This window comes from Serinus canaria, chromosome 2 (assembly GCF_022539315.1).
Source record: "Serinus canaria isolate serCan28SL12 chromosome 2, serCan2020, whole genome shotgun sequence".
NCBI lineage: Eukaryota > Metazoa > Chordata > Aves > Passeriformes > Fringillidae > Serinus > Serinus canaria.
In genome coordinates, this window is record NC_066315.1 from 69,394,559 (window position 1) to 69,421,511 (window position 26,953).

At 41.1% G+C, this 26,953-nt stretch overlaps 1 protein-coding gene across 1 annotated transcript; it reads left to right on the forward strand.

Annotated features, from left to right (window-relative positions):
- Window positions 1-971: 971 nt before the first annotated feature.
- Window positions 972-26,163, forward strand: WRNIP1 (WRN helicase interacting protein 1). Its single transcript, XM_009088953.4, has 7 exons — window positions 972-1,528; window positions 10,445-10,636; window positions 11,640-11,884; window positions 18,580-18,812; window positions 23,817-23,972; window positions 24,859-24,938; window positions 25,388-26,163. Exons 1-7 carry the CDS (start codon window positions 1,001-1,003, stop codon window positions 25,661-25,663), a joined length of 1,710 nt encoding a protein of 569 aa, XP_009087201.3. The 5' UTR covers window positions 972-1,000; the 3' UTR covers window positions 25,664-26,163.
- The last annotated feature ends 790 nt before the right edge of the window (window positions 26,164-26,953 follow it).

The window sequence follows — 26,953 nt, forward strand, 5'->3', positions numbered from 1 at the left end:
ATTTCCCATCTCTGGCCTGGGACATACTTTCTTCTACTTTCTGGTCATCTTCAGCCAGCTAATCGCTCACTCCAAGCAAAATATCTTGCTTCATGAACCACACCTTACTTATACACTCAGAGCATTGATTAGCTGTAAGCACAGGCAGCGCACACCTATGGTCCTGCTGCTTTTTCTACCCTATTGCAGCAAAACAATATATTTGCACTATAAAAATATAAATTTAATAATTGTTTCTAAATCTGATCAGGAATAGAAATGGGCAGACAAATAGGTATTAGCCGAAAAGTGGAACCCACACACATCTCACTTCACTTTCAACACCTGAGTTTAGATTGCAATCCCTTCAGTAAGAACTAGGTTTATATGATGGGCTGTAAAGCACTTTGTTTCAAACTCAGTTATTTGGTCTCCATTATCAGTTCAAATATTTACTTTTTTTTTTCTGACCAGTTGGCCACTTTCTAACCAGCCATTTTCAAATTTTAAGCCTGGGGGTACTTTTAACCAGTAGCCGGACTTGTTTACCTCCTAATACAGCTGACATTAGACTGACCTGAATTTTACAAGCTGGGAACTATTATGTCACAGTGTATAATTAAACCTAAACATATACTTTCAGAAAGAAAACAAGATGTAATGCGGAAAGAATTACCAATGGGTCAAGTTCAGGTCATAAATTAGGATGCGAATGGTACCGCTTACCGTGCCCATCTTTGAAATACAACCTGACCTGCATTCTGCAGAATACAAGAGTTCAGTCTTGAATCTAAATTTTTTTAAAAATAGTAATTTATTGCTGGTTTTTCCACAGAGAATGACGTTTTCACACATTTCAATGAAAGACCAGGTGGACCCCACGTCCAGAGACCTCGGACGATGTTGCTCAGCAGCCGAGGGGCAGCAAAGCCTGCCTGGGGGGCGGGGAGCGGGCCCGGGCGGACTACAGCTCCCGAAGGTCTGCGGGCGGCTCCGCTTCCTGCCCCGGCCGCGGGAGCCCATGGAGCCGACGGAGGGCGCCGAGGGAGAGCGGGTGGTGCAGTGCCCCGTGTGCCTGCGGGAGCTGCCGGGCGCCGACATCAACGCGCACCTGGACCGCTGCCTGCAGGCCGGCGGGGCCGAGGCCGAGCCCCCCAGCAAGCGGCCGCGCCTCGCCGGCGCCCCGCCGGGCAGCCAGGCCGAGGGGCAGCCGGAGGAGGCCCGCCCGCCCGCCGGGTCTCCCGTCTTCTCCCTCTTCCACAAGGGCCGTGGCGGCGGGCAGGGCCCGGCAGCCGCCGGCGGGAGGAGCGGCGCGGGGCGGGACGAGGCGGCCGTGCCGGCGGGCCATGGATGCGCGGCCGCGCTGTGCGGGGAGAGCCTGGCGCAGAAGCTGGAGGGGAAGCCCCTGGCCGAGCGGCTGCGGCCGGACACGCTGGGGGACTACGTGGGGCAGGAGCGGGTGCTGGGGGAGCAGACCCTGCTGCGGTCCCTGTTGGAGTCCCACGAAATCCCCTCGCTCATCCTCTGGGGGCCGCCGGGCTGCGGGAAGGTGAGTGCGGGCGGCCCCGCTCGCAGCCTGCGGGGTCGGGCCGCTGCTGCTTCACGTGGCTCTTGGGGCCGCTGCACCTAAAACCTGCAAATTTTCGGACTCTCTCTTTTTCTCGTCCTTCTGTCTTCTTGGTTTCTTTTGTAGATTCCTTACGTGGTGATGTCCACTAGTTTTCACTTAAGATTACAAAAAACACAACCTGCCTCATGAATAAAGTAGAATTGGTCCACCCCCGTCAGCCCCGCTCTATGCAATTTGCTCTTTGTTTACACAAGGCCTCTTGCTTTCAGATAATTCAGATTTTGTAACTCCAAAGTCCGTACCTAAAACATAAGCCGTGGTGTAGTTAATGGCTGAGAAGCTGAAAAATAGCCACAACACAGAATCTCTAAATATGTTTAGGAAACCAACAGGTTACAACAGCACAGTTTGCGAGTACTAGGTCTGTTTTAGCCTAGGAATTCTCGCCCCTTAGAGAAGGCAACACTGGTGTGGAAGGCAGGATAGCCTTATGGCTAGGCACTCATCCACCTTCAACCACTTGTGGGATCTGACCACTGCATCTTCTTGTTCTGAGTCCTTTAGCATACCAGGGGCCGTCTTGAATCCCCAGAGACCCTCCAGCACAGCAGTGAAGGGATTCACAGTTGTGAGAATGGACCAAAGGAATGCCTGAAGTGTTGTTGAGCAGTGTTTAAGATCTTACCTTAATTTTGTCCTGTTGTTCCACATATTTCAGATTTGTGATGTGGCAGGGCAAACAAAATAGTTTTCTCTGTCAGTCTAATGTGTTCACAACATTTAGTTTCATGTATTATATATTTGTGTAATTTGGTGTGTTGGCTGTGTGAGATTGCGTTTGAGAACTGGGATAGGGGAAGCGATTAATGCTTAGCAGAGAAGTTAAGGACAGCAACAGCTTGCCTTGTCAACATACTTAATTGAAAATAAAAGAGACTTGCTATGTGGTGTTTGAATAATAATGCTAGTCAATCAGAGTAAATAAGGAGCAGGTGTTAGAATTAGATGAATACCATTAGCAATGATGTAGCAGGTTTCTTCAGCTAGATAACATACACCTCAAAAGAACCAGCTAGTAAACTTCAAGAATTGCCACTTCCTTTAAAATAACAAAGTAATAGCAGAAAGTAAGAGCTCAGAATAGATGGGGTAAAGAAGGGCTGTTTTTGAGAACTGATTAAAGGGGAGGTGGATTGACTGAAGTAAGATCACCAGGGAGAGAAGTGGAATTCGGTTCTTTAATAAATAGGAATTCTGAATTAGTAACACATTCAGGGGCTTGCTTCTGTATTTTTTGTGGTCTCCTGCCTTTTGTTTCTTGTTATCTCTTGTCAACAGCATGTGCTTGCTCTTTCTTGAAGTCCTCTTTGCTTAGGAAAAAAAAGCTGTATAAGTACAGTGGTAGCAAGGCAAGGCTGCAGAACAGCCTCTGCAAACTGGCACTGGCTTCAGTTGCCTTTGGGTTGTGATCTGATGAATGCACCTGGCTTTGACCATGGAAGTGCTTTTTCATGAGCTTGTGACAGCTTAACAGTTGTGTTCCAGGTCTTCTTTAGGAGCCTTCTGAGGTACTGAAAGTGTCTTTGAGTAATGGGCGATCTGTTTTATGCCTGTAATGTCACAGCTTTCAGTTTCCTTTCATACAGCACATCCTCCTCACCTATATGATTTATGCATAATTGTATTTAGTAAGCTTGCATTTCACAGAGTTTAAATTCTGTTGCTCCTCATTGTCTGACTTGCATCATTTCTGTACCTTTTGACCCGTCAAAGAACAGTTCCCCAACTCATCTGTTACATTTTTACTTTCTTGAGTAAAAATAGTATTGGGTAACTCTTCTGCTTTTTAGGTTATTCCTTCTCAGCAGAGTTTTGAGTGTATCTGCTTTCAGCTGGCTCCTGATGAAACACCCGTTATTGGCTGAACCAGAAATTCCTTCTGCAAAAAGTTGAACTTTGCCCCTTCACCCAGGTTTATCTAGGATGGTGCTAGAGTAGAGTTTTATCTCAGGCCTTCTTCCCCATAAATCATAATGTCTGTCTGAGTTAAATAGCTAAAAGTTCTTTTCTTGGATATGTCCTTATAAAATTCCTCTCCTAACAGATTTAACATGCAAGCACAGTAGTCCACCTGAAGATGAAAAAGGAGATCTGTTCTTGCCTGCCTACCTCGCTCACTTACTGTTTGAGTTATATGTATATAATGTGTCTAAGAAGACATTTCATGAGAAAGCAACTTAGGGCTTGAAAACTTGAAAGATCCTGTGGAGAAGTAAGTGTTTTCACTTCCTCAGGATGTGGTTGGACTGATCAGCAAAAACTGCTTCCATTAAGTACAGTGCTTTTCAGCAGGAAAAACACTAAGAGATAACTGCGTGCTATGTAGTCCCGTATGTAACGAGGCCATATGCTAAGCTCTGCCCATCAAAGAGCTAAAATAGCAGCATAATTAGATATGTTGGTCTAAATTCAGAAGTGCTGTGTAAGGTGGTCATACATTTCTTAAACCTCTGCAGGCTCTTGCTACCCATGGAAGCTGGTTATTGCAGCCCATCTATGCCTTCTTCCATTTCTACAGCCAAATGCCATGGTAACTGATACTTTTGTAAAGGGTAGAGCAGGACTAAGTTAAAAAAAAAAAACCAAACTGAACGTGGAATAAATAATCAGGGCCAAATTTCAAATCAATTTATGTATTTTTTTTCAATCTGGATGTTTATGAAAAATTGTAGTTCAACAGACTTTTTCTACGCGAGAAGAAAATAATCTTGCTTGTTAAAGTGTATAAATATAATATTTCATATTGTAGGTCAAGAGTATTTTTGCAGAATTTTTATCATGAGAACAATAAAGCTAGGTACTGGAGTAAAAACATGTGTGCTATGTAACTGCTCTGCCCAAGTCGATTTTGGCCTCAGCTGCACTTGAATATTCAAGGAAACATCCTCAAAACTGAAAAGACAAAAGTGGGGTATTTCTGTTGTGATCCTCTTTTCTTTTGAATTTCCATCTGCACTGAGTCATCTTACTTTAAGGGAACATGATCTTTGTACCTTGAATCTGTCATCCTGATTACGTACGAAGCCAAGGTGCTCTGGATGAAAAGACTTTGACTTTTTGTTTGCACTTTTGTCACTCTGAAGTGTTGAACACAAGAGCCAGTTTTCTTCTTTTAAGAAGCTGACTAGACTCAGGCCAGAAGAAACACTGCTTCAAAGAGATGCCATGGTTATTAACTTAGGAACAGTTAGCTTGTTCATACTGACTATGCAAATTTTTAAAGGCCTGTATAAATCCGAGTGTAATGTGAGTAAGCTATGCTGTGATTTATGGCACCTTAATACAGGGATTTAGATTTTTGCATGTCTGCCATTGGGGCACCAATTTTAGTAAAGAGTTAGCGGGGGGACACAGCGTAACTTGAGCACCGAGTAATTTTGCTGCCACAGATGAAGTTTAAGCCTTATAAACCTGAACATTCTGTATTTTAATACAGTAAACATTCCCTCTTATGGCTGCTGTGTAACAAGAAAAAAATAGTTAGCAACTGGCATGAACCCGCTCCTTATAGAAGATAAGACAAATAGCGTTCATGCATGATTTTCTGAGGTTCATCTCTGCCCTCTGGTAATAAGATAAGACAAAACATGCAATGCTGGTATGAGTGCAAAACATTAAAAACCCCAGTAAGTGGTCTTTGAAGTTTCTATCAAATCTTCTCTGACATTGTTTTATTTCTAGAATTCCCTGTATTTCTTTTCTTTGTTTGCATTAAATAAATGAGCTATTGAAACACAGAAAGTCCAACACCTGTTTTGGTGCCCATGTATTTATCATCCCTTCCCAGTGCTTCCTATTTTGCTGATTCAAGTGGTTACCTAATGGGCTGTTTCGTTGCTTGAGTGTATTTTGTCTTCACTTATTCATACAGGTTGGGGCCTGATTTGAACCATTTGAACTAATGAGTTCTTTCGATTGATTAGCATGAATATTTAAACTGAAAATGCATCATGTCTTTTACACTAGTGTAAACTGAAAGTCCAGGACAGCTCTGAAAAATGGGTTTGTCTTTGCAGTTTGCCTAAGAACAGTGTTGTTTGTAATGCAGTGTGCTTTGCTTTGCTCATCTAAATCAGGAATAACTTGGGGTGGCTGTCTAGGAAGAGAACGCTGGAAGAGAAAATACCATTTTATCCATAAAGCAGTTGGAATTAAGTACACAAATCAAAATACAGCAAATGGAGATACAGCTCCATTTCAACAAACATTATGCAATGACCTTGCATCTGTTTATGCTTGGTTGGGCTTGGATTCTGGAAGTGCTGTAAAGCACATGCTGTATCTCTTGTTCAGTGACACTTACTCCTCCAGTAGTATCTCAGTGGGCTATTTGGGGTTTGAGGAACCAAACAAGATGGGTAAGAATAGCATCTGCCCTTATATAAACACCAACTGCTGCTACTTTTGATTGTGTTTATCTGTATAGACAGTGTCCCTAGGCCATGTTCACCTGCTGTGCTGCCAATTTCCTTTAGACACGGCCTGGCTTATCTCCTGTGACGCAGTGTGGTACAGAGAACATCCACAGAGCTACATCCCAGAGAGCTGCTGCCCTGTGTGGCATCCAAGGATGCTGTTGGTGTCTCCCTCAAGGCAGTGAAACAGAGCACGGCCTTTCCCGATTGCTTGGCAGCCACAGTATGGCCCTGCTGCCAGCAAAGGGAAGGATGAGGGTGAGGGGACACCACTGATGGCAACACCATGTAAACAAAGATTTGGAAATCATGACCAGAATAAAGGAAGAGCAAAAAATAGCTGCAAAGTCATGGTCAAACAGCAGCAAAGAAAATCAGGGTGCTAGTTCAGCACTCTGATAACATAGCTTAGACCGTACAAGTCTGTAGGTGTAACTAGTCTGTTGTGTTTTGCACTAGGCTTATCAGTCTCTTGTCATCCCTGCCAGAAACATAATTTACAATTTACTTTACAGCAAAGTCACTTGTTGGGGAAACCTACATGCCAACTCAGTTATTCCTGCTCAGGAATAATTCATGCTGTGCTGGGCTTGTGCCAGTCTGTGCCAGATCTGCTTTGGTCACCTAAAAGTGAGGTCCTACATGGTTCTCGCAGGAAGTCTGGAAGACCTTAGGTTTCACAGTATTCTTGATATGATCTAACCCTGTGTTCTAATCCCTTCCCAGTTTTTTCCAATTCCACTTCCTGAAGTGAGCTAAGCAGTACCACTCTTCATTCTTGTCAGGAGCTTTGGTGAGCTAATGTGATGAGCATAGTTTAATGGCCTGGTACAGGGCTGCAAAAATCAAAAAGACTATCTTCCTACTGAGCAGGTAGTCCTTGAACATCAGCATCAATAAGACTGGTTTAACTTGTATGAGCTTTTAACTGTTTTGTTCCAGCCGTGGATGTGAGGGAGCTTTGACTAGTGGCAGTGCAGAGAGGAGAGAAATAGTTCATACTTAAAGAGTGTTGCCCAGTCAGGGAAACTTCTGGGTATACAGAAAATTCTTGTCTCCTAGTACAAACATCCAGCTTACCAAACAGCAAATCTGATTGACTTTTCTGCTCTGACAGTAGGAGGTGTATGGAGCCAAGCATGCTTTGTGGGTTGCTTTTGTCTCATCCATAACTTTTATCAAAGCCTAGAAAAACAGGTAGCATAGTTGCTGTGAGTGAGCTTGTTTGTTTGGGGTGTTTTTTTGTTTGTTTGGTTGCTGGTTGTTTGTAAATCTGAGACAGTTGCAGCTGCTGGGAAAGGATATTCTCATTTGGGCTGACATGAAACAATAGGTACAGGATGGTGAAGGAGAGTTTCAGTAGTTAAGTGTTTGTTCTGTGCGTAATGGATCTGGAAATAAATGACCATGGGCTGAAGTTAAGTGTTATTCATTGGTTAGTAATGGTTCAGAAGTTTCTTGGTGAATATGTTTCTGTTTCAGAACAGCTTTTTATGGTGTCACTGCTTTAGCTTGTCTAAACAGGTAGGTCAGTAAGGTCTCACAATATTCAGCATAAAAGTTTGGTAATAATAATAGGTACAAGTTTGAGTAGTTTGGCATCAGAGTAGAAGAGAACTAAGAATGGTTTTTGGAGGGGGCAAGGATATTACACTGTGAGTTTTGTAAGGTGTTATTTTTAGTGAGGTTAGCAAAAGGTAAGTTTGCAGGATCACTGAATCACTCCTATTCTTAATTTGTGGGAAACGATATTCCTGCTCCTGCTCATAAAGAAAAAAACAGAGACTAAATAAGAAACACCTGTATAATAAAAAGAGCACATTACCAACTTGTTTGGATTTTCCTTTTGTGCCTGTTATGCAGGTTCTGATTTAGGGGTACCCACAGTAAATTGCAACAACAGTGTCACTATTTGAAAAGATTTGTTTTCCAGTGTAAGAATCAAAGTTCAAAATTTATTTTAGATGATGAAGGATAATCAGTGTGTTTTCTTCTGCCTTATTCCATATCACATTTCTAATTTTCTTCTTGTCCCTTAAATACATTACCCATGGGGGAAACTAGGAAATCAGCATATGAGTTACAGTTGTTCTGTGCTAGTGCCTTCATAATTAAACTTCATACTTAAGCCTTCATACTATGCTTACATGAATTCTCCTCTAGGTTATGTGTTCCTTTAGGTTGTAACCTGAAGTAACAAAGAGGGAGAAAACTGTAGCTTGTTACTGACTTTTGCTTGAGATGGTAGGACAAAAAGCAGCATAAAAATCCTGAACTCAGGGGAAGGCTTCCAGAGGACCAGGGAAAGTTTTACATCTGTGTGATAGGCAGTTTGACTTGCTGAATGATTGATTGTGCAGAACAGAAGGAAGAGGTTGTGAACATGCCTGTCCTTGTCAAGCATTGCATTTGAAAGGCAATGTATGTTATTCTTATTGCAACCTTTGGTGACCCGCAAGTTGGCAGAGGAGGAGAGGTATCTGCTCTCTGCTGGCTGAGATCCATGCAGCAGATTTCAAGTAGATTCTTGGTGTAACGGTAACTTTCAAACAAATCTCTTTGATTTTTTTCCCTAAATTAGAGTTAGAAATATGAACTCTTGTGCATGTGTATGAAACAAAGTCCTTACTGCTTTTTTGGTAAATAACAAACCTCTCTGAGTGACAGCCAGGATACAATGTGAGCTATCAATCCAAGTGGAGCTACAAGAAGAATAACTGCCTTTTTTTTTTTCTTTATCATCTTACCACTGCCACTTTTAGAGAAGGAAGAGGTACATTTTCCTTTTTTCCATCCTCAAATTTGATGTTCTGTGCTTTCAGAAATTTTTAAGGCATGGATATATCCTCGGAAGTTATATTTTGATTCAAGGCCCTTTTGTAAGGAAACGTGATCCTTGGTTTTGATTTGATAGCTCACTTTCAAAGATATTTTTCTTTTGGTTTTGATGGGGTGGGGATGGAATTTGCTTATTTATTTTCTCAGATCTTGCTAAAATCTGTAAGCTTTGCTGCAAACACTTTCGAAGTGTCTTTCCAGTCTTGTCATCTGCAATGATACAGCTTGGGGATGGGCTGGTGAATTGAGCTTCAGAAAGCGAGGAAGGATCTGACATAGGATGCGAGTCTTGTATCAGAACCTGAAATGACACCACTTCTGAAGGCAATCAGGAAGCCCTTACTAAAAGTAAAGCAAGAATAAATAACAATATATCCTTCTCCTTAGCCTCCCATTTTATAACTTGGGCTGGTTGTGGTTTCAGGGACAAGGAAATCCATTAAATGGATTTCGCAGGATACTGCAACACTGTTGGTAGCCAAGTGGTAGGTGCTTGTTTCTGCAAGAGGATCAGGTTGACACCACCTGCTGCTTTAACCTCAGCACTTAGAATATCTTCTGAGGTGGTTTTGTTGGCACCTGTCCCAGTCCTCTTCTGCTGAGGCTCTCCTGTCTTCGGTCTCCTTTCGATCCTTCTCTAATAGAACAGTGAGCTTGATGGAAGAATCACCTGTTTTCTCTAGCAGTACTTTCAAATAGAGATACATTCTCTTTGGGGCATACACCTGTGTTTACTAAGGGTTGTGAAGGAAAGTCTCAAAATCATGTCTGTGATATGTTCTGGTGTAGTAATCTACCCAGGAGGTTAGTGGAGGTTGCGTCTGTGCTTTGGTAGGCTAAGTGAAATTATAAATAAATTTGGATTTGAAGGGGTTGTTCATAAGGACAGAAAAACAACATAGCTGCTTACTAAAAACAGCCAGTTTGTTCAGTCAGCTACCTTTTGCTTCTCTGGGCCAGCATTTGAGTACTGTTGACTATTTAGATTTAAGAGTTACATTTTCTTAAGTACACATGTAAATTTCTAATGCTAATGTTTTCATGCTTTTGTAGAACCTGCAGTCTGATTAATTTCATTTCTATGTGTATTTGAAAAAAGGGTTTAGTTAATAACTTTGTAACTTTTTATTTCTCACATGCAGTTGCACTGTAAACTCTTAGGCAGGTGTCCTGGGGTAGTCCAGCTCTTTATCCATTAACATGCTCCACAAAATAACTGCACAGGGAATTGCAGTCAGCTCGTCTTCTGTGACAGAAATGTATTTGGCAGAGAGTTCTTCTTCCGTGACAAAGGAGACAGCTGTCAGTGCTGTCCTTTTCAGTATTGAGGCTCACTGGGTCTGGTAGGGAAAAGTGCAGGCACTGGAAATGCAGCAGAGGAATTGGCAGCTACCTCTAGCAGGAAGTTTTTAAGTCTTCTGTGCCCTAGAATAATGTGAGCTAAAATGCCTTAACTCTGTACAATGTCAACGCTGTCCCTATGTCCAAAATACATAGCTTTGTTCTTTACATATTTCCTTTAAATTGGTACTTTCTGTGTCTGAAATTGTTTTTACAAAGCTTTCTCCTGTTGCTGTTTCAGACTACACTGGCACACATCATAGCCAACAGCAGCAAAAAGAATGGCATGAGGTTTGTGACACTGTCAGCCACAAGTGCCAAGACAAATGATGTTCGAGATGTCATCAGCCAAGCCCAGAATGAAAAAAGACTCTTCAAGAGAAGAACTATCCTCTTTATTGATGAGATCCATCGTTTCAATAAATCTCAGCAGGTATTGTACTACACTGCTTTTTTAAAAGAGCCTTTGTCAGCACTTCTGTAAAATCTCCCATTTTGCCTTAAAGTGATACCTTCCTCTGGGCTTTTGATTTCAGTGTTAATACGTGTAGTAGATGAATTTGGGAGAAACATAAAAATTAAATTCTTTAGCTAACTTCCAACCAACATTTAATTATTTTGATTCAAGGATTTAAATAAAAGGCTGAGTTATACTTATGTGCCAGTCTTTATGTGATATTTTTGTGAATTTTTATTTTTCCACAGTCATGTTAGTAGGGTTTGCTGCAAACATCTTCATTTCAGCCTCCATCTGGGGAGGTAGCATTCTGTATTACATTTGCAAAGGTCTGAAATGTGAATGTACCAAAGGTGGGTATTTTAATGTTGTCCTCTCTTCTGTGTAAGAAAAAATAAGTTGTGGCATGGTCCTTCAGGATAACACTGCAGCCATCACTTGGGCTTTTTTGTCTCTTTCCTTTCCTAGGTATAAGTTTTTTTTCAGTTGAGCCATGGAAAGCTTGCATTCTGTACTACAGGTTGCAGTTTTTAAATTGAACTATTCTGTAATCTTCCTGTCGTTTTCTGAGTACAGAATTAGGCAGGGAATTGTAGCCCTAAAGGTTGATTCAAAGCATATTTAGCAGTAGCGTTACTATTTGTTATACTTGATAAGGCAATTTCATGATTTCTTGTGTTGCCATGCAATAAACCAAAGTCACGCAAACTCAAAATTTGCAGATTTCTTTGCCCTGTTTCTTTTCAGCTGGTAGGGTCATTCTCAGTGCAGTCATTTATTATTAAGGTTTTGTGTGCATGAAATTAAATCATTTCCATATCTGTGCAGATGAACTGCCCTGTCAGTGTGGTTATTTGTCATATCAACAGGGAACCCAAAGTCTCACAAGATGCAAAAAAAAAAAGTAGCCTACTCACATGGGATGTTTCAGGTTGTCGTTGATTGAGATCAGCTTTTTCTGCTTCCCTCCCATGCTCAGGACACTTTCCTTCCTCACGTCGAGTGTGGGACGGTGACCCTGATAGGAGCGACCACAGAAAACCCTTCCTTCCAAGTCAACGCCGCTCTCCTGAGCCGGTGCCGGGTGATCGTCCTGGAGAAGCTCTCGGCTGAAGCGATGGAGGCAGTTCTGATGAGAGCCGTCAGGTTCTTAGGGCTCCAGGTTTTGGGCCAGGGCGACCAGCAGGGCACTCCTGCGACTGGCAGCAGCAGCAAGAGCTCAGAGTGAGTACTTTATGGGCTGCGGGGTGTTAACGTGCACAGCCCGAGGAGCTGACTGCCTGCCAGGGAGAGAATGAAGCAGTTGGGGGGTGGGAAGAGAAACCCTAGCCACTTCTGATAGTAAAGAAAAGAAGTGGCAGCAAATGGCAGGGGCGGGGGTGACAGGAGAGAGAGAATTCAAAGCATTGGCTCTCTCCATCCAAAACATAATCTCACTGTCTGGATTAGGAGAGAATTTTATACTTGGATCCATAACTCCTGACTCACCCTCTCAGGATATTTAAATCTGTTCTGCTGCTGAGGATTTGCTGTGGAAGCCTGCATTTGGGTCTTTGTCATGTCCTAATGTGTGTTACTTCTTGCTACTGGTTGTAAAAGCATCATGTTACCGTTAAGTGCTGGGTGGGCTATCCCCTCTTAATTTGGAAGTGCCTGCCAGAAGTTTGTTGTTTTCTGAGAATTTGTTTTTAATGAGATCAGGGAAGATGATGCTGCTTCTGTTCTTTAGTTGCAGGGTAAGTCCTGTGCTGTGTTTTAGGATATCCAGTGATGAGAGGAGACTGTTGCTGTGAGACAGTAATAGATTGTTTAAAGAGAGACTTTGTTTTTCTCTGCTCCTTGATTTCCAGACTGATAAATTCATATTAAACACTTCAGAAAGTTTTGGGAAAAACAACATCCAGATTTGCCTACAAGAGATGTTATCTGCCTTCTGAAGCAGGAGGCTGGCAAATAAGAGTAATGCGTTTTACTGTGGTACTCACATGCAAGCTATTACACTTCCTTTGTGTCGGTTTTTTGGCTGCACTCCTAGTAATTTACAGTGCATTGGCATGGTGGTGATTGACAGACTGTATGAAATAAATGAGGGGGAATCCACTTGAACTTTGTCACAGAATCCAAGCACAAAGAATTGCCAACCTGAATACTGAGGTCAGGACAGGTAAGGAAAGCTATTCCTTTTTTATTTTTAGGTAACCCTGCCTCATGGTTTAGTCATTTGTAGCTTTTATGTGTTGTAGTAATTGTAAAAGAAGTATTGTTGTAGTGAATTTTAGAAGAGAAGGCAGTACTGCATGTCAGCATTAATGTAGTGGCACAGCTGTGGTTGTGGCTACACCCTGACTGGGGTTCAGAGACTTTCCTTTCTGTACAGGATTAAAGTACAAGGCATAGTTTCAGCTGCAGTTGTTTGGGTTTGGGTTTCGCTGGACTCTCCATGTCTGTAACCTTCCAATAGCTATGGATGATTTAAACAGCGCGGTGCTTCATCAAACTGAAAGAAGTCTGGCAGGCAGACTGTCAGACTAACACAGTTTCAGAAATCTCTCCATGGGGAGAGAGGGCCACACTCCAAAGGCAGTCATGGGAGCCAAGCCTTTAAAAATAAAAATGGGGGTTTGAATTGGGGAGGTTTTTTTGAAGTTGCATCTTTCTTATCTTTCACTATGCGATCTGGTGCTGAGCCACAATTCCTACATTCTGTTGCTGATAAGTTCAGATTTTTATAAGCCATCCACCCACCTGTGGTTCTGGTTTGGATTGGATTCCTCACTGATTCCTGCTTCTTAGTGTCCATACCAATTCTGCTTCTTCATTTCCTCTCTACTGCTCTGCAGGAGCAGCTGTCTCAGCTTTTTACTCCCTTGCCTCTATGGAACAGGACTGTCATTAGATGCAGACAGGTTCATGCTGTCCTGAAGAATAAATGGAAATTACCAATTACAATTGATTTGGTTGTTAACGGTGCTCACCTTTATACCAGAGTGAGAAAAGGAGCTGTAAGGCAGCATGTCCCCAAACAGTGGGGTGTGCCCACTTTGAAAATGCTGCAGAGATCTAGCAGGAAGGCACAAGAGGTGCGTACATTGAATTTTGGTTTTCATTTCCCACGTGAGTCTCCCTTTCCAGGCCACAGCAGTGTAGTATGAAGTACTGCATGTGCTACCTGGCCTCAGTTAATCAGATGGTTTACGCATCACCTCACTTGTTTGACAGGATGGCTTACCTAAGAGATTTTGAAGGAGAGGATGATTCTTTGTGGTCTCTCCTATTACCTTGAGGAATAAGGTGAGAGTGAATCTTCCTTAGTCCTTACAAGCATCTTATGTGCTTGGCAAGAATGCAGCCATCCCCAAGTGATTCAATGGATTTTATCATCTGCACTCCACAAGGAAAGTGTGCTCTACCCAAAACTGTTTCTTTAGATTTTCTAAGTGGATTTTTCTTATCTTGCTTCCACCATTGGTGCAGGTTTCTGATAAGGTTAGATCACCTAAATCCTCTTTCATTCCACTGTGGCCTTTTCTTGCTCTAAAGCTGGAGCAACTAGCAGTGGGCTTTACTTCTTGGTTATGTTTCTATTTGTTGTGTCATCATGGCTCACAAAGGTTCTTTGACAGTTTTTATGGCAATTACTGGATTTCTTTAGAATAATATGTGCTTTTTGTTATATTTGCATCAGCATTGCTGCCATCAAACTGTGCCTCTGAAGTCTTGAGTAAATCTGAAGACTTTACTGAAGTATAGTCTTCAGTATACTGAAGATGGAGAAACGAGAAAGGAAGAAACATACTCATGATGAAGAAAAGTAAGAAATCAGTGTTAAAGATGTTTTTTTATTGCTACAACTGTGCTTGCTGCAGTTTATGCTGTCTCAGTAGTCTCACCAGCTGTTCCAGGTGTGCTCTGATACATTACACTTGTACTGTGTCAGTGGTGGAAGAAACCAAATTCTTCTCTTGGCTTTTTATTTTTGTCATTCAAGTGCAGCCCTCAGAATGGTATCTCTAATTGAAGTCAGACAGTAAACTGGATGGTTGATTAATGTGTTTGAAGCTAGATAGCACAGAAGGCACACAGCTGAGGGAAATGGAAGGAACCCCAGGTTCCTGTTGGCAAGCCCAGACATCATGCAGTTCAGCTTGCTACTGGCTGTATTACAAGTTCTGGCGTGTTTTGAATTCACTGGTTCGTAAATCACAACACTGAAGGTGGAATTCCTTTGTATCTTCAGTGTTCAATATTTTCTTGAAAATTATTCCTTAATTGGAATATCCATTCAATTTCCTTGCAGGAAATGAGTTGCTGAGGTGAGAGGCAATACTGGGAGACAATGCTGTAAGGCAGTGAGCAGTGCATATCACACTGCAGTAGTTCAGTTGAAGAACTGTTTGCCTGTAAAAGTGTTGCAATCTGCCAAGGAGTGAACATAGTGAGAATAATTGCACTGAGAAAGTAAGAAAAAACTGATTTATATGGGAAAGAAGCAGTGGGTGCTTTGTCTGTGTTTTGCTCAGTAATTTTTTAAATCTTTGATCACATAGGTTCTCCTTGCTTGGGCTTCCTTATATTTTACTCCCTGATACTGCTTATGCTCTTGTCATTGGCTCAAATGCTGCAGTGCTGTATGGGTTTAATGGGTTGTTCATCATACATTTCATGTTGGTTCTTGGCACAAACTCTCTTGAGAATATGGCGATAAAGAGGACCTAGAAGAAGGATTTATTATCCTGTAGTGGTAGTTTTCCATTCCTTGAGCTAGTATATCACCTTCAGCCCAGTGAGTGATGAATCCCAGCACGTCCCTTTTGGCTTGTTTATGTTTTGGTCTCCGTATCATTGGTTACAAGGTACCAACATTGACCATTGGCATCCAGTGGGTGTTCGGTGTTAATTTTGGAAGTTGAATAAAATATGGGATTGCCCATCTGCAAGTGTATCTGGAGCTTGGAAAGAAGTCAGAAAGCATGGGAGTTATTCTGCCTTGTGGTTCTGATGGGTGCAGAAGTTGGATAAACTGGAGGGAGTAGGGCACTTGAGCTTCTGAAGACAGGATGGGCTTAAAAATGTAAAACACAACAGTAGTTTTTGGAAGCCAAGGTATTGAACTAATTGTCATCCTGATTTTGAAATTAGACTCCTGCCTAGTGAAGTTAAATCATCAGAAAATGGAATTTAAGGTCTTAATTGCTCTGAAAAAAATATCAGTTCAGTTATTCTGAGTATAACATTTTATTATTTTGAAATACCAAGTTGTATGGAGCTGAGATTATGCAACAGGGAAGCATTGTGTTATTTCCAATCAGTGATTCTCATCAATGGGCTGTGCAAACAGCTTGTATGCAGAAGTTTACTCCATTTATTCTTGCTCTTTATCACATCCTGCATGTCATGCTATTGTAGGCATGGACTGGATCAGCCAATAATACATAATGCATTATTTGGATTGGAATTGCCATTACCCTTAGGTTACAACTGAAATTTCACCATGGAAATGGACAAGGCCATTGCTTGTAACCAGATTTTTCATACTTTCTTGTGAATATTTGTTTCACTTTCTGTAATATAAATTGCTTATGTTGAGTAAACAGGGCAGTTAGAGTCCTATAGTGAAACAAGAGACAAGAATACAACTCAGCTTTAAATTAGCAGATAAATTGCAAAAGTGCTCTGAGGCCTCAACTTTTTTTGGGGAAAGACTGTACTTAGCTTCTTCCAAGGTAGTACCTGCCTTTTAGTGCTCTCAATGCTTCCCCTTTACTTGCAGTCACTGTCTGCTGTTGTGGTATCAGTGTGGGGAGGCCTCAAGCACAGGATGTGCTTCTCTGCATGCAGCAGGCAAAGAGCTTAGTCCTTGAAGGTGAAACCTTCTCTGATGTGTGAGAAGTGTTTGCTCATCGTGTTGTATATTTGGGGTCATTTCTGTTGAAGGAGGCCTTAGCAGCAGCATGTCTGTGTGTAGTGCCTGCTGGTTTTTTAAAAAGAACTTTTGCTTTCCTTGCTGGCTTTTTAAATTTAATGCTTATGAAAGATCTGGTACCCATCTGCAGTGCTGAGGGATGAATATTGCTTCCTGATTTTCAAGGAATTTGATGCTTGAGATAATTGACTAAGTCTCTGTGCAGTTGCATTCTTCTGCTTCCTTGTTCAAAGATGGTGTTTGAAACACCCTAGCAAAAGTGCCACTCTATGTGTGTTAATATTTTTTACTAGATTCATCAAATACATGAGAAATAAGGAGATGGAAAAAAGTCATGATGAGATGCAGGCGATGCATCTATTTTTGCCAGGGTGTGATGTCTACTCTCTGCAGCATGGGATTTGTCCCAGAAGACATTTGTCAGCTTTCACTTGCAGTGGTTGATTAAGATTGCAGCTCTACTAATTCTTCCTTCTTATTTGTGGCATGAGAGGACTCAAATATTAACTGCTAAATTTTTTCCAGAACCTACAGTCCTTTTCTTTTGTGTGACAAGTGCAGAGTGTGTTTGCAAGGAGAAAGAGATGGCAAGTAAAGAAAATCAATGGACACATCTGTCTGGGAATCCTGATGCTGTCTTTTTCTATACCACTGGTAGTAATAGTAACACATCTTCTGGTAAATGAAGTGCAGGGCTGTTGTGAATCCTTAATTATTTGACACACAAGAGCTTCATAAGAAATGGCCTCTCACACCAAGCCCTATGTGCTAATCCTTACTGATCACCTGTCACTCTTGATTTACAGTGCAGCTACTAGAAGTGGCTCAGTTAGGGCCATTAATGTCTTGTTTTTATTCCATTAGCTGCTCTTTCCAAATCAGATCCGTTACACCCTCTGCCTGGCAACACCTTAGATGTTACCTTGTCTACATAACTGAGATTTGAGGGTTAAATCCCCAGCAGGGTGCCTGTGAAACATGCAGAGGTGAACTGGTTTGGATGTGTCCCAACAGTGAGGACTGCAGCCTAGCAGGTGAAAACCTAGAGACAAAATTGAGGACTTTGTTGTTCCCACAGATTTTTCATGGACTCACTAGAAGATCTCAGGAGATCCTGCTGGTGCATTTCTCAGGTCTTCTCATCTTCATGGAATCACCGAATATTCTGATCTGGAAGGGACCCATAAGGATCATCAAGTCCAACTCTTAAGTGAATGGCCCTTACAGGAATCAAACCCTTGATGTTATCAACACCATGCTCCAATCAACTGAGTTAATCTCAGTGACTTGTTCATTTAGATTGTGATTTCACTGGAATTTGGCCTGACATTATAGTTCTGGCACACTTAGAGCAGTAGGTGGCAACAAGAGTGATGGGCATGTATTGGGATGCAGTTTCTTTCTAGTAAGATTTTATTTTTTGTACCCCAGTGACTAAGTTGTAATACCAAAAAAGTAGGATGCATGTGTTTTACATTGTAAACAATCTTTCCAATTGTTGTTTTCTAAAGAACAACTGATAGCACCTCTTGCTGTTGTTAGTAGTTCAAAACGTTATGCTAATGACTTTCTAACTCATTATATTCTCACACCTGCAATTGGATAGCTTGCTGCCTTTTTACCGTTCTTCCACCAAGGAATTTGAAGTGCTACCAATGAAATGCTGATGGAGTTAAACCTTGTAAAGTTCAGCTGGCTGTATCAGAATTGGGCTGTGGTGAAAACCTAACCCTAGTTTTTGTTGAATTTATTGAGGTGAGGAAAAATAAGGGGGTTAAATAGATGAGAGCTCCTGCCCTACATTTTTCAGGTGCAATTGTATTTTAGCATTGGAGCAGGAGGAAGAGGGTAGGCCCCCAGTTCTGCAGGAGAAGTTATGACAAATCTTAAACCCAGCTGTGTATCAAGAGACTTTGTAAAGAAACATCATCTTCAGCACAACAGGAAGGGAGAGGAGTGCAATGGGGGCTAAGGATGCGTGGTTATTCTGTTGCAGATTCCCGGTGTACATAGAGGAGAAAGCTCTGAACACACTTGCCTATCTGTGCGATGGGGATGCCAGGACTGGGCTGAACGGACTCCAGTTGGCAGTTCAGGCCAGAGTAGCAGTGGGAAGGAACACTCCTTTGAACACCACTGCCAAAGGTGGTGCTGCACATGGCATTCTGGTAACAGAAGAGCATGTAAAGGAGGGGCTCCAGCGATCTCACATCCTGTATGACCGAGCAGGTGAGTAACAGATGCAGTTTCTGAGATGCAGTGTTCTCAAAATGTGATAGCCTCTCTAATTCCCCTTTCTTCTCCCTTTTTTGTACCAACTGCTCTACTGAAACAGTGGTTGTACTGAAGTTTGTCCCAAAAGTTACTTTTCCTCTACAGTGTAGTTCAGCTGGAAATTCCTTCTTAACCAGGAAGTGTAGATTAGCTGAAAGACCAATTTGCTGTCCTGAGAACAGTTAGTTGAGTTGCATCGTGAAATTATTTGTTATTTAAGGTCTGTGAGGGTTTCAGTAAACAGGCAGAAGAATTTGATGAGGACATTTTTCTTGAAGGGCTGGATATCTTCCATTGCACTTCTACTCCTTTGAAAGTCTTGGAAGTGGTCACATTCACAGCAATATGTTATATCAAAACCTGAGCAGTTTGTTTTATTTTTAGAGTTGCTTTTTAAGGTAGTGAATTCTGTAGCTTGCTTAGGGCAGGCCACATAAATCGCATTGCACTTAATGCTTCCTAGTGCGATAACCACTCTTGCTAAATTGTGACTTGGCAATCTTAGGCATCACAGTAGTTTGCCACTAAACCATTTTATGTTAGAGGGTTAAAAATCAGTGAGTATCAGATTAGGTGAATCCCCTTGAATGCATATGCTGGTTCTTCAGCAACACTTGAATGACTGTGCAGAATCGTATGAAATGATTATGCCAAGCAGTATTTGGAGAACTGATTTCTTTTCTTTTTTATTTTTTTTGGGCCACTGTTTCTGATATGCTGCACTACTATTTACTGCCACTATTCAAAACCTGTGATGAGAGGTTTCTTGAGGTTGGTTGTAACATATGTCCACTTGCAGCCTTCTTGCTACAAAGAAATAATGATGACTCACTGTCAGGAGAGAGGCAGCTGGGCAGATACTGATCTAATGGCAGCTGAGAAGTCAAGGGCAGGCAGGGGGAGGGAGAAGAAACATTTTATGGGGTCTGTGGCAGGAAGAGGTCATGATTAGAAGGAAGTGGAAAATCTGACTGGTTCACTGATACAAGTCTCTTGCACAATGTAGGTCCCTTGTGTGTTTGCTGTCGCCTTGTGGCCACTGTCACACAGAACTCTTGGCTGTGTCCCTTGCTCCCAGCCCTCCTGCACCTTCTTGCTCTGGTAGAGGTGGCACAGAGTGTCTCTTCCTGCATCAGGTCTGGGTAGTGTGTGTCAGGCCCTTCTCTGTTTCAGTAATCTTTGTTGTGGTTTTTTGTGGGTTTTTTTGGTTAGAGGTTTTCAGAATGGTGAAAGCAGTGATATTCTGTTTTTCTGGCTTGTATAAATGCCAGAAAGCCTGACACAGATATTGTCACAGTAGCAGGTTGCCCAAGTACATGTCTTTTCAGAATTTCTCTCTTCTGTGGAATGGTCTGTGTTGACCACTGACTGTTGACTGCACTTTTGTCCAAAGTAGAGATAGCTGTTTGTCCTTTTAAATACAAAGGACTTTCAGAAGGCAACTGCTGCATAAATTTTTTTTTTTTTGGTAGCATGTTTTAGCCAACACATTTTGAATCACAGCTGTGGTGGTGGGATCTACAGTCCTATAAAATAAAATGCTTCTGTCTTTTACAGTGTAGGGTCTAATCATGATAGCAGCAATATACATGTGTTGCATGTTCATGTAGAAAACATCAAATAATTGATTAGTGTTCAGAGTGTAAATATGGACTTTTTATTTTACATTATTTTTTGTTACCTTCTGCAAAATTTGTCAAATATATGTAATTCAGCATTCTCTTCTGTATTTCCATCAAGTAATCCAGGAAAGAGTCATTCATAATGCAGTCGTTAGGCTGTTGTTCTGGTCTATGTGCAGACATGTAAAGAAAAGGTCTTTGTGCAGATAGTTTATCCATTTTAGCTGGAAGGACAAAGAAACAACTTTAATCAAATTTCACTGCCAGCAGCTGCCTGAAGCCCTTGCAGTTGGAGAGGAAACAAAAACTGTTAGTCATATTTTAGCTTTTAATTGCAGTTGTTAAAATTTTGATCCTTTTAGAAAAATGATGTACCAACCAAATTCATTGAAGTTTACTGGCAGATGGGCAGTAACTAGATCTTTTAAGTAGAGTTGTATTGTTGCCCCTTTTACAGATTGTATCACTCTGCTAACACTGATTTAATAAGATAAATGTCAGTAATTACTGTCTGTGTAGTGACATAATTTCATGTATGGTAAAGACTGGGAACGTGTTATGCTGAAGTTAATTTATTCTGCAGTCCGGAACACACTTTTTCCTTTACCTTCTCTGGAGGAGAAAAGAGAAGGTATCTCACTGTCCTGGATTAGGTGTCGGGGCAGAGCTTAGAGCCTTGTGGGCAGGAATAAGTTGCTATTCCATACCAAGCGCATAATTGCTGGGGTAGGGGAGTGGCTTATTCGGAGTTGGATTCCCAACTGTTGTTAAATCACCACACTCGCACCATAATGTTTTTTTCCAGCTCAGTTTCTTTCTGCTGGATCAGAATGAGAAGTCTTCTCATCCATGCTGTTGGTCTACTCTTACTTCCAAGGCTTTTTTCTTTCATTTATCAGTGAGCAGTTTGATGTTTACCTTTGGCTAAGATAGAAAATAATTTGAGACGGGGACTGATTTTAGTTTTGCCCACTGCTTTGTGAATAGAAATTGTTTAAGAAGCTCAAACATTAATTATGGTCAGTGAACGAGACCTTTTCCCTATCTTCTACCAATATGACTTGAGATAAATTGGCATCTTAAACTAGCCTAAAAACTCCTCATGAGCTCATAAAGCAATCTCTGGGCATATGTCAACAAGATTTATGCATCTGTATATGTCAGACACTAGAAAGCCCTCTCTTCTACAAAGCCTTTTGTATGGTGTCTTGTTTCGAAAAGGTATTTGCCTTTGTGGAAACTGCATAGAAAAAGGTTTTTTTGATTCCAAAAACTCTTCATAGTTTTGATTTCAAGAGGCATCTGGGATACAGCAGAGACAGATAAACTGGTATGTGTCTGTCTCTCAACTGAATTGATAAGGCCCAAACCTGTATGTTAGCTAACCAGCATGAGAAGGCTAATAAGTAAAGGTCTACTAAAAGTTCTAGTTTTTTTAAACTGCTTTTGGTATCTCAGGCTCTCTATAAACTGTATTTTTAGACAGAAATGTAAGATCTCTCTCCAATGCACATCACTGTATTTTGTCTTTAATTGATAATGCAATGTGAATATACTGAAGTATTGTCATTGTAACTCTGTCACCAACACTAACTTTGTAAGGAAGGAAATAAAAAGCAAAAACTAATTCCCTTCTCAGCCTGAAGTCTGAAGTTCTCTTGATTTATATATCTAGACCAAACCTATCTGCTGGATTCCTTCTGCCTCTCTAGCTGGTATCCCCACATATGACATTTTACAGTAGCCCAAACAGCATATAAAAGCCTCCAGCAGAAAAATCTGGATGAGTGCAACCTCTGGAGATATTTAAAGGCCTTCTTCTTACTTTTAAGAGACCAAGAGACGCCTCTTGCAAGAGGATGATGCGAGTTCAGCTGCTTGGGGTTATTGCTCCTGACTCAAGTGTTGTGTTGGAGCACAGACGTGCTGTTTGTGTTGGCTCCAGTGAGGGCTGCATACCAGGGCTCTTTGTGTGGAGTCCTAGCAAAAATAGCTGTCTGACTGCCTGTGCTCGCCAGCAGCCTGTTGAATTCCCCACAGAATCACACTTCCAGCAGGAGCAGAGATGGGGCCAATGGACCTGGGAGGTGGAGGTGTGGCTGACTACAAAAGGAACAACTGCAGCAGCGTGGTGATTTTGGTTCTCAAACTCACTGAGGCAGCCCTTTAATTTTTCAGGGCCTGCAAGTCACTGGTGTGTTCTGATGTGGCCCTCAGGCTGTAAATCCCTTTAGCCTTAGGAAGGAGAGGAGTATTAACAGATGGCTGTGCATGCAGCCAGTTGCCTTTAAAATACATACGTAGCTGTGAGCCAAGGAATGCCAGGCACTTGAAAAAATAAAAAAGGCAGATAACATGGAAAGTTTAACAATATTGCAGCAAAATACTCTTACAAGTTTGATTAAAAGACATGCATAAGAATTAAAACCAGTTGCACAGAGAAAAATTGTAAGCAGGAAGGGTCTCATTCAGTGTTTGTAATACTGACTCCCTATTTTTAAGTGTAGCCCTAGAAGATCTGTGGAATAGCTCTGTTTCTCCTTGGAGTCCAAATCTAATCATATATTAAGCTTTAATATAAAAAAAAATTCCTTGTATTTCTTTCAGTCTTTGCACTTTTTACTTAGAAGCCTGGCATTTCAAGTGTTGTTGCAGTAGGGCAGGTGTCCACAGTTGAACTCAGCATTTCTTAGGGGTTTGCCAGGGTTGTATACTGCAATTCTGTTTTTTCCAAATTGTATGATGTTCCGTCATTGTATGTCCTTTTTTCTCACCTCTATAGAACACATCAAACTTCTGTTTTACTGCACACTTTATTTTCAAGCTTTGGATGATATGAAATGTCTTTTTTCTAAAATACCACTAGGGTATAGCATGGATTTCTCTGATTCTTGTGTTGTCTTCTCAGAGCTCTGTGTATGTCCAACAGCAATGATCTGTTGTTTGTATGTGCTTGTACTTTTTGGCATTTACAAGCTATTTATGTAGAGTTTTCTTCATAAGTGCTTAAGATATCTGGGGTTACCTTTTTTATTTTTTCCTTTTGAAGGGAAGGCAGGTTACAAAACTCAAATTGTTTGCCCAGCAATGTTTAAAAAAAAAAAAAACAATTTCCTTTTCATCAGCGGTTGCTCTGTTTTGCTTATGTAGTTAGGGAATCATTCACATGAGAAACCATGAAGGCACTGAAAACAATAATGAATGCTGTAACCACATATCCCTAAAAAGAGCTTGAAAAAGCAGCTTATGTTTACTGATGTAATCTAGTAAAATATATTCTGTTCCCTTAATTTCTTCCTAACAGCTTTGTGTATTGTTTCTCCCCCATCCTAAACAGGAGAAGAACATTACAACTGCATCTCTGCCCTGCACAAGTCTATGAGAGGCTCTGATGAAAATGCCTCCCTTTACTGGCTGGCTCGAATGCTTGAGGGCGGTGAGGATCCACTCTATGTGGCAAGGAGGCTGGTGAGGTTTGCAAGTGAAGATATAGGTCAGTATTTGCAGTATTTCACATTGGAAAATCACATTGAATAAAGATCTGCCAGGCTTCTCTGGTTTCTAAAAGTTGGTTTTTGAAAAACAAGCAAACCCGAAAGAGTTATTTGCAGAATAGGTACAAAATACTGAAATGCTTCACATGGTAAAAAACTTAGTATATGCAGGCAGAGACCTACATAAGGTATCATTGTGATGATTACCTGTTTCAGGAAAGACAAATGTTTTTGAGGTCAGGGTTGGGTGTATATTAATATGAATTCTTTTAAGCCCTGCTGGTTGTAGGTCATCAGTAAGCTTGTGCCACAGAGAGTGCATATTTCAGGGATGTCTGATTTTCTAATAAATCTGGCACACAAATACCTACCCTGACCTGCAGCCCTTAGGTTTAACAGCTGTAAAGCATCTCTATTTACTTATCCAAAGTAGCAGATCCAGCAACACTTTTAGCACATTTGTGATGGGCGAAGAGTCAGAAGACCTGGAAAGCTATGTCTGTATCGCAGTATTTCTCCATTTCTTTATTAATTTCAAAAGGTAGGAGAATCTTACATGGTCAGCTACTGCTCAGGCTGCCACTGTGTGGCAGCAGATTCAGTCTATAAATCGTACCCACAGCTTAGACTTTTTTTATTCCTTTTCTTTTTTTTTTTTTTTTGTGGGAGGAGGAAAGCTTGTGGATGGAGGGAGTGTATCTTATGTATGATTTGGTATTGTACCAGGAATTCCAATATCTGAGAAAGCAGCTCTGAAATCTGTATGGATATCTTACAGGAAAGGAAAAAATAAAGTTAAAAAAAAAAAAAAAGACAATAAGTGAAGTAAATTAAAAATAAAAAAAAGTAAATAAAGGCTTGCTTTTATCTGATCCCTTTCTGTAGGACTGGCAGATCCTCTGGCTTTAACGCAAGCAGTTGCTGCTTATCAAGGCTGTCACTTCATTGGAATGCCTGAGTGTGAGGTAAATGCTTCATTAATTCACTGATTTAAAAGTTCTGCAATCTGTAAAACCTATCTGTAACTATAAAAAGAAGCAGATTGCAAGGACAGGACAGACTTAGTTACTTGTTCATTCTGCATCTCCCTTCTTTGACAAGAGAACATTGTAGCTCTTAAAATTAGTTGCTGTAGTTTAAAAAGAAATCACAGCATATTTATTGTTAAAATGTGATGCATGATCATATATAATTTTCTCTGTTTTTTTCTATGATAGATAAAGTAGCTGTTATTTTCTAGTAAGGAAAACCATGGAGCTATGGTGTTGTTAAATAATAGTATTCATATTATGGTAGCAGGCATAGGTCAGTTTAAAAACAATCCCTGCCATGCTGTACAAACAACGTGAATAGCAGGCCTTTTCCCAAAGAGATTAAAATAAGTAATTTATCATTTCCCTCTGCTGGTTTGCAGGTGATTCTAGCACAGTGTGTAGTGTACTTTGCCAGAGCCCCAAAGTCTATAGAGGTGTACAGGGCATATGGCAACGTCAAGGAATGCCTGAGGATGCACACAGGACCACTGCCCCCTGTCCCCCTGCACCTGAGAAACGCCCCAACAAGGCTCATGAAGAACTTGGGCTATGGAAAAGGCTACAAATACAACCCCATGTACAAGGGACCTGTGGAGCAGGACTATCTACCAGAAGAGTTGAAAGGAACAGACTTCTTCAAGGAACGAAAAACATGACTGCTGTGCTCAGAATGGGTTTTGATTTTATGACTCATACATTTCTACTGGGATCAAAATTCCCCTTACAGTGTCAGCTGCCTGTTACTGTGGTTAAAAGGATTAAGCCACCAAGCCTTCCAGATACTTTTTTATCCTTCTGCTTTTATTGTGGTTGTTCAGAAGGTATTTTGTAAAGGATTGCAGTTAGGCAGTGTAGAAATGCAAAAATAAGCTTTATCTATATAGTGCTGTCACTGGTTTAAATGAAATTAAGAAAAAAACAAGAGACTTGTGTTTCTGGCTCTTGCTGTGAGACAAGAAATATTACTGTGCTGCTTTTTAAAATGAGTGTCTATTTCAGATTTTGAGAACATTATTTTCCAGAAAAATAGTAAATTGTATCCCCTCTGCTAAAGTACCGTACAGAATATAATTACAGAGTAAATTTGTTATTATGATGTTTCAGAGACCAATTTTGTACGACAGTTATTAAACCAATAAAGCTTTTACAAATAGTGTCTATGCATTTGTTTAAGTATTCCTATGACAGCAGTGTGGTTTTGAAAGTTTGACCTCCCTTTAATTTTATTACCCCTTCTTTCCAAAGCAAGTTTAATTAATTTTGTAAAGCAGAATAGTCATGAAAATGGCTACTGGAGTGATACCAAGCTCTTTGCAGCTCTCTCCAGCTGTGATAGGACCCAGCCACCTGCGGGTCAGCTCTGTGGACCACACCAGTTGCAGGGATGGGTGTTTCTTGACAGCAGAGGTATTTGTGCTGCGTGGGCTCAGATCAGAGGGGTTGCCACAGCCGCATGTCTGGAGATCATTCAGAGCAATGTTCACAAGCCAGGAGGTCTGTGGGCTGAGAATGCAGTGCCAAGTCCAGAAGCCAGCTTTATTCTGCTTATTGCTCTTAATTCTCAAGACAGATTGCTGACCTTTGGCCTTGATCAAAAGTTTTGGATATACAGCCTCCAAAACTTTGTGATTTGTACGAGATTAATTTTGTTGTGAGACTCCCTTCATATGAAGTTCTGCGGGATGTAGGGGTGAAGCCAAAGATCCTGGTGTAACTGAAATATTTCAGAAATTGAACCTCTTGTGTGATTGTGTACTGTTAGAGGTTTCACTCATAATCTTTAAACATTTCTATGTTCTTCTACCTTAAATAAGTATTTTTTGAATGGGCAAAATGTTGTTCTAAAGACAAGCAAGTATTTCAGCAAGCTTTATTTATGTACATTTGCATGCTTTTTAACACAATTCACTTTGTTGTTGTTTGGTTGGAACTTGCTTGTTGCATAA

Excerpts from the sequence above, each read along its gene's own strand:
- WRNIP1 (XM_009088953.4), top strand. The coding sequence starts at position 1,001 with ATGGAGCCGACGGAGGGCGCCGAGGGAGAGCGGGTGGTGCAGTGCCCC. Across the intron at positions 10,637-11,639 it reads GTTTCAATAAATCTCAGCAG|GACACTTTCCTTCCTCACGT; the intron begins GTATTGTACTAC and ends TCCCATGCTCAG. Across the intron at positions 18,813-23,816 it reads CATCCTGTATGACCGAGCAG|GAGAAGAACATTACAACTGC; the intron begins GTGAGTAACAGA and ends CATCCTAAACAG.